We start from the raw sequence: 12,642 nt of genomic DNA on the forward strand, positions 1-12,642 counted from the left end.
GAAACCAAGGAAAATGTAGCCAAAAGATCACAGTCTGGAAATCCACCATGAAGCATGGTGCCACATGTGTTATTGGCAGAAAAAAAGAGTTGTTGCAGAGATGTCAAACAGGAATAGTTAGAAAATGGATAACAATGGACATGCAATACATGTGGCCATCAAGCTATATAATGATCTATGGAGCCGCTCCCATAAACTCTGCTAATTCTGTATCGTTCCTTATATTGTGTTGTGCTCTTCACTTTGAAGGGAATTGTATTCTACATATTACCTAAAAAAGCTAAATCCTTCTGAAACAACAACAGAAAAGTTGGAAACACACAGCAAGCCAATCAGCATCTGTACAGTGAAGACAGTTCATGTTTCAGATTCGTACCCATCATCAGAACTGAAAAACAAGATTCGAACAATCAGAAAAAGGGGGGGTGAAGGAGGGGAAAATATAAAAATAACATCAGAGATGAAGTATCAGTGAAATGATGTAACAGACTATCTCAGTCAAATAATACAAACATTGGAAAAATAACAGACATTAAAGAAACAAAGGATGTACGAATAGCTAAGATAGTGGGAGGCCTAAGAAAAATGTAAGAAAATGGAAGAGAATGAAAGCGTGGAAAACTGAGGATCAGGTTTGAAATTACAAATAATAACAGAAAATGCTGGATTTCCAGCATCCGCAGTATTTTGCAATTGTATTAGGTTTTAAATTACAATAGGTTTGCAATTTAAATAGAAGATGCTGGTAAAGTACAGCAAGTCAACCCATCTCTGAAAAGAGAAAGAACAAGTCAACAAGGAGGGCGCAGCCCCCCTGCCAGTACTGTGTGCCATAGGATCTCCAGCAACACAAAGACAACAGGCAGGTAAGACACAGAACGTATTCTGTGACCTACTTTGAAAAATGTCACAGGAGATCCACCAGGATATATACTAAATTCTTGCAGTTAGTATGCATCAATCACAACCCAAACATCACACTTCAAAGTGCTGCATCTTCTTACAGATACAAAACAATCTATAAAAAAAAAAATCACAGGATGAAGTCCAAATTGAAGCTAATAATCTAGGCTGATAGTCCAGCACAGCAATCAGAAAGTGCTGCACTGTCACAGTGCCATCCTTTAGACAGGACATCAACCCGAGATCCTTTCTGCCTGCTCCAGTGGTTCAGATGGATGTTAAAGATCCCTTGGGACCATTCGAAGAAACAGGCACATCCCCGTGTCCCAGTCAACATTGCTCCCTTAGCCAATGTCATCAAGAACGCATTAACTGATCACTCATCTCATTGAGGTTTGTGTGCACAAGTTGGCTGCCACTTTTGCAAGAATACTGAGGTTCTGCATCATGAGTGAGAGCCCGAGTAAGCAAGCAGTCAGGAAGGGGAATGGAATTGGGGCTAAAGCTCAAAGTTTCTGGTGTGACTGGATGGCATCAGTCTTGCTTCAGAAAACATTGTATATAAATTGTCTGGGTCAGGTACTTCATTTATTTTAATAGTTAACCTGTTTATTGCTATATATTTTTTGTAATTTGCATACTATCTCCCTGTAATTGCACAATTTGGCCATCAGATAGCTTTCCCCAAATTGCTCAAACTGCTTTCTGAAAATTGAGAATTTTTGATCTACCAATTTTTTTTTCTCAGTAATTCAAATTTCCAATATCCAAAATAAGGGTTTAAACAAAACAAAAAAATTAAAAATCTACATATTTAACAATAACATGATTACATTTATCCACTGAATTGTTTTATTTTCATATATAGAATTACATAGTAATTACAAAACAAAAATAGTTGTTCAGCCCAACCAGTTTATGTTGGTGTTTATCCTCCACATGAACAATTGTCCTAATCCCATGTGCTCACCCTGTTCCCATATTCCTTTATTCCCTTTTTATTCAACTACTTATCTAATCTATTCTTTAATACTGACATTGGAGTTAATTTCACCTTCAGCACCTGGGCGATAGTCTGGATTAGTGGATCACTCTCCAGTTGTACAACCAGCCCAATTTTCGTCCCATTGGTTTCAATTGGGCTGGTGGGTTGGCAATTTGCCCCACCAGATTATCGTCCAGGCACTGACAGCAAAAATTCCCCTCATGGTCTCTGCTTCAAACACTGCATTCTACAGCCTCACAACTCTCTGTGTAAAATTGTTTCCACAGCTTCCTATCTTAAATCTTACAGATTTCATCTATATATATAAATCGGTACTTCTGTCATTCTGTCTATCTACTTCTGTCATTCTGTCATTCTGTCTATCTGTCTTTCTGTCTATCTGTCATCGCGTGTGCGTTGCAGGTATGCACTCGAAAGTTACAGGGCGTACCTACGCGCGCGTTACCTCCAAAGAAAGCTTACGCTTCCGAGACGGTTTTAAGCGTATTTACGTTTCGGCCGGGCTAAAATTGCGCCCGCGGTATCCCAAAAACCTTCAACATTCCGCTCATTAGCATCTCATTATCCGCTCATTAGCGACAGAGTGACCTCGAGCTCGACCAATCGTACGCCGGGTTGCTGGCGTGTGCCGCCGGGCCAATCGGTGCGCGTGTGGCCGGGCTTTATCGTTCTGAACTGAGGTGAGTCGCCGCCATCTTGATTCCAAACTTTTCCTTTCTTTTTCCCGCTTTCTGCGTCTTAAAAAAAAACGTTGCTTTTAAAACACATATTGTTTTTAAAAAAATGATTTAGAAAGTAATTAACTTATCTAATCTCATTAATTTTCCTACCTTTCCCCGTTTTTCCAGGTAGGCCTAGAAGCCTCGGCGTCTCCTCCGCACCCACGCCCGAGCTAGGCACCTCCCGGCCCCACTCGAAGGCTGGAGGCCGAGCCTCAGCCCAGCGCCGCTAGGGTGCGCGCGCAGCAGGAGCCGAGACGTCTCTCTCTGCCGGGGCTTGCTGAGCGTCCAGCGTTACCCTGGCAACCGGGCCCGCCGGACGTCTCGCACAGCCGCAATCGGCGGTCCTTCACCTCGGGGGGAGGGCGGCCGCGACCCTCGGGGGGGGGGGGGGGGGGGGGGGGGGCCGCGACCCTCGGGGGGGGGGGGCCGCGACCCTCGAGGGGGGGGGGGGGCCGCGCAGCGCAGCAGGAGCAGCTGAGACGCGGCGTCTCTCTCTCTGGCTTGGTCAGCGTCACGGTTGCCCTGGCAACCGGGCCCGCCAGCCGAGAGAGACGCCGCGTCTCAGCTCCTGCTGCGCGCGCAATTGGCGGTCTTCACCTCCGGGGGGGGGGGGTCGCGACCCTCGGGGGCGCCCGCCGCCCTCCCCTCCCCTCCGCCCTCCATCCCCCCCTCCCCTCCCCCGCCCTTCCCCCCCGCCCTCCCTTCCCCCCCTCCCTCCCTTCCTCCCCCCCGCCCTCCCTCCCCCCCTCCTCCCCTCCCCCCCGCCCCCCCTTCCCCGCCCTCCCCCCTCCCCCGCCCTCCCTTCCCCTCCCTCCCGCCCTCCCTTCCCCTCCCCTGCCCTCCCCCTTCCCCCCCTCCCCTCCCTCCCTCCCTTCCTTCCCCCCTCCCCTCCCCGCCCTCCCCCCTCCCCCGCCCTCCCTTCCCCTCCCCTCCCTCCCGCCCTCCCCCCTCCCCTCCCCTCCCTCCCCCCTCCCTTCCCCCCACCCCTCCCCTCCCTCTCTTCCCCCAGTCGCTCTCTCTCTTCCCCCCAGTCGCTCTCTCTCTCTCTTCCAACAACAACATGCCCTCGAAAAAGCCTCGGCACCGCCGGGCACTTCAGCTAGTCTTATATATTTGCCTGCTCGTTTTAGACCCTCAACCACTGGAAACAGTCCCTTTCTATCAACCCTGTCCCATCCCTTCATAATTTTAAACACTTGACTTTTATGTAATTTTTTTACCATTGTAAATTTTTATCATCACAGTTACAATGGGTTTTGCCAATGTTTTTGAGCTGCCGTTTTTGTCCTCAGCAATTTAAATTCCTAATGACCATAAAAAAAGCACATAAACAAAATAAAAAAGATCAAACAATTAAATATTTCACAAGAATATGATTAAATTTATCCACTGAACTGTCTTGAGTCTTTATTAAAGTTTTTATTGAAAGCTTCAGCCTCTCCCCAAAGCCTGGGCTTGGAATTTATATTTTTACTCAGAGTTGTGGCACACAATTTCCCAGGATGCATTGGCACCAATCAATTGTACTGAGGGAATATTTATTGCTAGCTTCTAGCTTTCTGTTCAGTTGCTTTTTCTAAATTATTTAAAGACAAGGAACTATTTAATAATTCTCCTATTTTGGTGCCCAGATTACAGTTTAAAGCCATAGGACAAAAAAAGTACAAGTTGAATTTTGAAAGCAAATAAAGCCTATTTGAGAAAAACAGATAGCAAGGGAGGAGAGGAGGGAAACAGGTTGAGGGTAGGGAGGCTTCTGGCCACCTGCCTGAGGGGGAGCAAGTGGAATTGGGAGGGAATGATGGAGGTTGAAGAGTAGGGTGCATGACAGTGGAGCAAGGGGAGGGGAGGATACAGGCATTGAGTGGGTAGTTCAAAGGAAGAGAGGTAGTGATGGGAGTAAATGGATGGTAGGAATGGGGGAATAGTTGAAGGGGTAGGGAATGAGATGAGAGTGAGGAGGTGAAGGGAAGCACAAATAATTGGGGAATGGAATGGGAAATTAACCACTGAGGACCACATTTTCCCCACAACCCCCATTCCAAATGCAACAGCATTCAATGGTGGCTCCTTTTGTCGCCACACCATGCCACCCACACCATGCCACCCACACCATGCCACACCACACCACACCATCCACACCACCCACACCACACACCATGCCACCCACACCATGCCACCCACACCATGCCACCCACAGTCTGTCACCCAAAGAAAAGAAGGGAAATACAGAGAGAGATGCAGAAAATCATAGAAACTTGCAGCACAGGAAGCTATATATCTGGGTCTGCATCCAGAGTGACACCATTTCTACGGGCACATGTATGAAAACTTGTCACACTGTTAGTACACCTTCAGTTATGAGGAGAGGTTGGAAAAGTTAGGACAGAGAAGATTAAGAGGTGACCTAACAGGTTTTCAAAATGATGAGAGGTTTTGATAGAGTAGATCGAGAAAACTTATTCCCTCTGGCGAGTGGGTCAATAACCAGAGATCATAGATATCAAATCTCGAGGGGGATGAGGAGAAATCTTTTCACTCGAGAGTTATCAGTATCTGGAACGCTTTATTTGAAAAGGCGGTGGAAGCTGATTCGATAAATTATTTTAAAAGGGCGTTGGACAGGTATTTGAGGATGAGGAACTTACAAGGTTACGGACAAAAAGCGGGGATGTGGGATTAAGCACGACTGCTCTGTCAAAGAGCCAGCACAGACACGATGGGCCAAAGGCCTCCTTCTGTGCTGTAAGTTTCCAAGATTCTATGAGACAGTGATGATGAAGTGACACTGTCATTCAATCTTACTCTTGCTGCCACCAGTTCAGAGACTGGCAATGCAGGTACATTAGAAGGTAGGATAGAGGAGGGAGCTGCACAAGGTGAGACATCGGGCACAAGTGCGCAGGAGCCAGTGTGGGGGAAGGATACTGCAGGTGCCAACTTGCCGGAGAGCAAAGTCACACACTTGGGCGCAAAATTCGGTTACGTCCTATTCGGAGGTGGTAACCAAGTTAAGGTCGGACATTTAGCTAAATTCGGCTTACCGCCCCGCACAGGAAGTGGAGTGCAATCTCGGGTGCTCCACTTCCTGGTGGGACGGTAACCGAGGTGATGTTGGGGCGCGATTGGCAGCGGAGCGCTGCCGCGTTTCCATGCCCCTCCTCTTCAATTAAAGGGGAGTGCTGTTGCGCACTCTGCAGGGCCTCCGATGGCCCACACTAGGCCACCAGGGCGGCGTGATGCCGCGGCCGCAGCCCGGCACTGAGACGCGGTGCCGGGCTGCGCGATGGCAGCCAGGGCCACGTCACGGCCCACCAAAGAGGGCCAAACTGAAGGTCAGCTAAAAAAAGAAAATGGCGGTGCGGGTTGCGGCCGTACCTCCCCTATAAATACCGCAGAGGTCGGCCTGGTTCGCAACCCCCGAGGCTGGCGCTGACACCGCCCACGGCAGCTTCGCAGGGCGCAGCCGAATTTCTGCAGCGGGGCGGTAAGGGGACGCAGTGGGGCGCAGCGCATGGCGATGACGTCATTGCTGGTGGCGCAGCAGCCCAGGGCACAGCATTATCGGGTAGTGCCTCAGCAAAGTCCCGCCAAATTTCTCGGGAGCCGCTTTTTTCGCCCCCCCCCACCCCCAGCGATAAGCCCTTTGCGCCCTGTTAGCGCCCCCCGGAGGCACTAATGACAGGCACAAAGGAGCCGAATTTCTAGCTCTCGTTCTGCTGCAGAGGAGTCAGATGAGGACTTCGATGGTACAGGCTACAGAAGACGGCTGATGGGTGTACACAACCAAATGCCTGGTGCACTGGAAAGCCTGCCAGAAAGCCTGCGCACAATGTCAAGGAGCATGGAGGAGTCTAGCTCCAACTTGACACAGGGCTTTGCGCAGAGCTTGGAGCCTGTCCTTTCAAACATAGAATGGGTGGTCACCTCCATCAGCACACCTGTGATACCCACCATGATGCAGTGTCTGATGACCGATGTCACATCTTCCAGTGCAGCACAAACAGCTTCCATCTAAGGTCTGAATGCTGCCTTTGAAGCTCAGACTGCTGCCATCCTGGCTCTGGGTACCACTGTTGAAAGGGGCTTCCAATGCATCACAACAGACCAGCAATCTGGTCTCCAACAGATCACCTGGATTGCTGAGGCGCTGCCCCGGAGAGTGGCAGTGGCAACATGGAATAGGAGCCTGCTGTCCTCCCTCAGGATGACAGCATTCCTGCTCCCATCCCTGCCACTCCGCCAGTGCCCTTGTGGTTGCCCATCAACCAACAAAAACAAAATTGCTGCAGCCCAGGCCAAGATGGTGCAGTCTGAAGCCGGGCCCTCTAGGCCCAGAGCTGCTCAAGGTCGTCCTCCAAGGCCATCTGCAGTCTCGTCAATTGAAGGTCAGCAGCCTTCCACCTCCCATGCTGCAGCCACTGGGGAAGTACCTCGTAGGAGCACAGGGAAGACAGGCACCAAGGGAATGCAGGGGGTAATTAGTTTCATTTTGTATGTATTATTTAATGAGTGAATTGACCAATTTGGATCTGAATTTATAGTACACTGAGAGAGGAATCAATATTAATTGTCAGAAAGAGGACGATGTGATGGTCAGTGATAGAGGAAAGATAAGGAGTGTGGGACTGTTGGTGAATGGGGAAGTGTAGTTGAGATAAAATGTTGCAAATGGGAATTGCAAAATCATACAACATGATTTGATACAAAATCATCCAATTAGGCACTTTACAGTCTTTTGGACTCAACATTGAGTTCAACAATTTCAAACTATAACCCCTGCCCCTATTTTTCATGCTGTATGATTTTGTCATTCCCATTTGCAACATTTTATCTTTCCTGCCTCTTACATAAGCAGAGTATATTCCTTCAATTCCTTCCTCCCCTCCCACCCACCCCTGTCTCTGCACTTGCTTAATATCTGTTACATCTCCAGCTTTTTCCAGTTCTGATGAAGAGTCCCAGATCTGAAACGTTAACTCTGTTTCTCTCTCCACAGATGCTGCCTGGCCTGCTGAGTGTTTCCAGCGTTTTCTGTTGTTATTTCAGATTTCCAGCATCTGCAGTATTTTGCTATAGCATTTAAGGGATGATGGACCCCACTATTACACCACCACATAGATTATACAGTCACGGTCATATAAGGGCCTTACTAAGGAGTTGTTTTTACGAAGTGTGCACTTCACCAAAGTGGCAATTACTACGAGAACTCACAGCCACAGTTATCTGTCTGCACTGTTCTGTCTGCGGCTATTATAGTGATGATGACTGCATTCAACTTTTATGACACAGGGTCATTTTAGGCAGCTACGAAACGATCTCTGTAATATCAGCCAGGGTGCAGTATGGACCTGCATTCCTCAGGTAACTGATGCACTTTACAAGAGAGCTGGGGAACTCAAGTTTGGCATAGAATCGTAGAATGATACAGCACAGGAGGCCATTCGGCCCATCGTGCCTGTGCCGGCTCTTTGGAAGAGCTATCCAATTAGTCCCACCCCTGCTCTTCCCTCATAGCCCTGCAAATTATTCCCCTTCAAGTATTTATACAATTCCCTTCTGAAAGTTATTATTGAATCTGCTTCCACCACCCTTTCAGGCAATGCATTACACATCATAACAACTCGCTGCATAAATTTACTTTTTCTCATGTCACCTTTGGTTCTTTTGCCAATTACCTTAATTCTATGTCCTCTGGTTACTGACCCTTCTGCCACTGTAAACAGTTTCTCCTTATTTACACTATCAAAACCCTTCATGATTTTGAACACCTCTAACAAATCTCCCCTTAACCTTCTCTGCTCTATGGAGAACAATTCCAGCTTGTCTAGTCTCTCTACATAACTGAAACCCCCTCATCCCTGGTACCATTCTAGTAACAACATCCTTCCTAAAGTGTAGTGTCAGCTGTGGTTCAAATGGTAGTACTCTTGCCTCTGAGTCACAAGGTTGTGGGTTCAAATCCCACTCCAGAAACTTAAGCACAAAAGTCTAGGCTGACACTCCAGTGCAGTACTGAGGGAGTGCTGCACTGTCGGAGGTGTCGTCTTTTGGATGAGACATTAAATTGAGGCCCCTTCTGTTCTCTCAGGTGGCCGTAAAAGATCCCATGGCACTATTTCGAAGATGATGAGGGGAGTTATCCTTGATGTCCTGGCCAATATTTATCCCTCAACTAACATCACTAAAATCAGATTATCTGGTCATTATCACATTGCTGTTTGTGAGAGCTTGCTGTGCACAAATTGGCTGCCACGTTTTTTCATTACAATAGTGACTACATTTTAAAAGTTCTTCACCGGCTGTAAAGCGCTTTGAGACATCCTGAGGTCATGAAAGGCGCTATATAAATGCAACACTTTTCTTTTTTTTCTTTAAAGTGTAATGCCCAGAACTGGCCACAATACTCCAGCTGGGGCCTACCCAGTGTTTTATAATGGTTTAGTATAACTTCCTTGCTTTTGTACTCTATGCCTCTATTTATAAAGCCAAGGATCTCGTGTGTGTTTTTTTAACAGCCATTTCAACTTGTCCCGCTACCTTCAAAGATTTGTGTACATACACCCCCAGGTTTCTTTATTCCTACACCCCCTTTAAAATTGTACCATTTAGTTTGTATTGCATCACAGCAAGGCAGAAGTGACATTGGACATTCAGTTTTATGATGTTTCTGGCATTCCCAAGGTCCAGGGTCAATCGATGGCACCCACATTGCTTTGTAAGCTCCTACAGAAACCCATTCAACTACCTCAATAGGAAGAGCATCCATTCCCTGAACATACAGATTGTGTGATAACATGCAAAAGATTCTACACGTCAACACGAGTTATGCTCGAAGTTGTCCTGGTGCTTTCAACCACTGAAATTCAACCCTCTCTGACCTCTTCAGGGAAGAGAATTATGTCAAGGAATGGCTTGTGGATGACAAAGCCAAACCCCTGCTCCCATGGATAATAACTCCACTGAGAAAGGCCTCAACAGCAGCGGAGTGCCACATTGAGCCACGTGCCTCTAACAGAGTTGTTATCCAGAGGATCAACAAGGATCATTTCATTGCTTACACAAGTCTGGAAGGGCTCTGCAGTATGGTTGTCACATGGTTGTAACCTGCTGTGACCTTCAAAACTTTGCCATACACTTGGGAGATTTTTGGGGAGGCAGCTGTAACTGCTTTGGAGCTTCATGAAGGAGAGCACCATCACAACTTGCAATGAAAAGATTCATATAGAAATACCAGCTGGGGTTTTCTGCTTGTGCACTCCACAACCTCAGATTTCCCAGCCATTAAAGTAAACAGGCAGAAAGCCGTGGGGTGGTGAATGTAGAAGTGGAAAACCCCAGCCTCAATCTCCAGGGTATCAGTGCTGAAAGCGTGTGTTGGTATTATACTGTAGTGTAGAATCAGAGATTGAATCACTGAAGCTTGACTATAAAATGCAGCAAGTTTGAACATCTTTGATCGCCAGTTTGTTATGACTTACCTTTTCAGCAAACTTTGGATTACCTGACACCTCACTCAGGTGCACGAACTCCAGGTGTAAGGTGCCAAACTCTGCCAGAATGCTACTTCCCCCTGAGGCCCAGCCCCAGTTCCGACCAACTCCACTGCAAAACACACATATAAAAGAGTCTTAACATTGCCATTCAAGAAGAAGCTATGATCCAACCTACATCAATGCAAAATATTAGCAAGTGACAACTACCTGGAGAGATTTACTGGAACACAACACAACATTCAAGGCTGCGCTTCTTCCTTGAACAGAGGCCCAACCAGTCCCCATCCACCACCACCCTCCTCCGCCTGGCTGAACTTGTTCTCACATTGAACAACTTCTCCTTTGATGCCACTCATTTCCTCCAAATTAAAGGTGTTGCTATGGGTACCCGCTTGGGTCCTAGCTATGCCTGCCTTTTCGTGGGATATGTGGAACACTCTTTGTTCCAGTCCTACTCGGGTCCCCTCCCTCACCTCTTTTTCCGGTACATTGATGACTGTATCGGTGCCGTTTCCTGCTCTCGCCCTGAATTAGACAATTTCATTCACTTTGCCTCCAATTTCCACCCTTCCCTCACCTTCACATGGTCCATCTCCGACTCTTCCCTTCCTCGACTTCTCCGTCTCCATCTCTGGGGATAGGTTATTGACCAACATTCACTACAAGCCCACTGACTCCCACAGCTACCTGGACTACACTTCCTCCCACCCCGCCTCCTGTAAGGACTCTATTCCATTCTCCCAGTTTCTCCGTCTCCGCCGCATCTGCTCTGACGATGCCACCTTCCACATCAGTGCTTCCGACATGTCTTCCTTTTTCCTCAACCGAGGATTCCCTCTACCGTGGTTGACACGGCCCTCGACCGGGTCCGTTCTGTCTCCCGCACTTCAGCCCTCACCCCTGTCCCTCCCTCCCGGAACCACGATAGGGGTCCCCTTGTCTTCACCTTTCACCCCACCAGCCTCCACATTCAACGGATCATCCTCTGCCATTTCCGCCACCTCCAACGTGATCCCACCACCAAACGCATCTTCCCCTCCCCTCCCCTTTCAGCATTCCATAAGGACCGCTCCCTCCGAGACACCCTAGTCCACTCCTCTATCACCCCCAGCATCCCTTCCCCTGGCACCTTCCCGTGCAAGCGCAGGAGATGCAACACCTGCCCTTATACCTCCCCCCTTCCCACTGTCCAGGGCCCCAAACATCCCTTCCAGGTGAAACAGCGATTTACTTGTACTTCTTGCAATCTAGTATACTGTATTCGCTGCTCACGATGTGGTCTCCTCTACATTGGGGAGACCAAACGCAGATTGGGTGACCGCTTTGCGGAACACCTCTGTTCAGTCCGTAAGGGGGACCCCGAGCTTCCGGTCGCCTGTCATTTCAATTCACTGCTCCATTCCCACTCAGACCTCACCGTCCTCGGCCTCTTGCATTGTTCCACGGAAGCTCAACGTAAGCTCGAGGAACAGCACCTCATCTTCCGATTTGGCACTTTACAGCCTTCCGGACTCAATATCGAGTTCAACAACTTCAGATTATAACCTCGGCCCCTATTATATTTTTTATCCACACTTTTGGTTTGTGACTTTTCCTATTTTTTTCTCTCTCCCACATGGCAGCTGTCTCTCACTCTGCCGGCGCATTTCACATTTCATCTCGAGCCACTGTCTGTTTCTTTACCTGTCCTATTACTATCTCGTCTCACCTTGAATATCTCTTAATGTCTCTTCTTTCATCCCCTCCCCCATTTCCCAGCCCCCAAACTGCCTTTTGTTTCATTTCCTGCCTTTTCTCTCAGTTCTGTAGAAGGGTTTCGACCCGAAACGTTGACTCTGTTTCTCTCTCCACGGATGTTGCCTGGCCTGCTGAGTTTTTCCAGCATTTTCTGTAGTTATTTACAACATTCAGACAAATGGCCTGTTTCTGTGCTGTATATTCTATGTAATTCTATATAGATTGTCTTCACTGGTTGACAAGATTATAACGAATGAACATAAATTTAAGGTAATCATAAAATGAATTAAAGAGTGGTTAGTAAAAGATCTCTTTACACAGAGAGGGCAGTTTGACTGTTCAGTTGTCTGCCACAAAACGCTGTTAAACTAATTTATGAATTCTGTTTCAACAGGGAATTAGTTGTTTGAAAAGGAGCCATATTAAGCAGTACAGGGACTGATCAGGACAGTGGGATTAGACTAGAGTCCTGGCCAATATTTATCCCTCAACCAACACCCAAGAACAGATTATCTGGTCATTATCACATCGCTGCTTGTGGGAGCTTGCTGTGCGCAAATTGGCTGCTGCGTTTCCTATATTACAACAGTGACTACACTTCAAAAAGTTATTCATTGGCTGTAAAGCGCTTTGGGATGTCCCGAGGGTGTGAAAGGCGCTATAGAAATGTAGGTCTTTCTTTTATTTTAGAGCGCTCATGGAGAAAACCACCATTATAATGGCCTGTTTCTGTGCTACACATTCTCTCTCTCCTTGATCTGTCCATGACATTTGATTT

At 47.6% G+C, this 12,642-nt stretch overlaps 1 protein-coding gene across 1 annotated transcript in view; it reads right to left on the reverse strand.

Moving 5' to 3' along the window:
* The window catches only part of LOC147103254 (mannosyl-oligosaccharide 1,2-alpha-mannosidase IA-like), a 216,401-nt gene that overhangs the window by 86,971 nt on the left and 116,788 nt on the right, over nt 1-12,642 (reverse strand). The window contains 1 exon segment of the mRNA XM_085962703.1: nt 10,113-10,236. Coding sequence (XP_085818829.1) covers nt 10,113-10,236 — 124 coding nt within the window.

The sequence above is a fragment of the Somniosus microcephalus genome, chromosome 20 (genome assembly GCF_052327205.1).
Source record: "Somniosus microcephalus isolate GS21.2 chromosome 20, FLI_Smic_1.0, whole genome shotgun sequence".
Classification (NCBI taxonomy): Eukaryota; Metazoa; Chordata; class Chondrichthyes; order Squaliformes; family Somniosidae; genus Somniosus; species Somniosus microcephalus.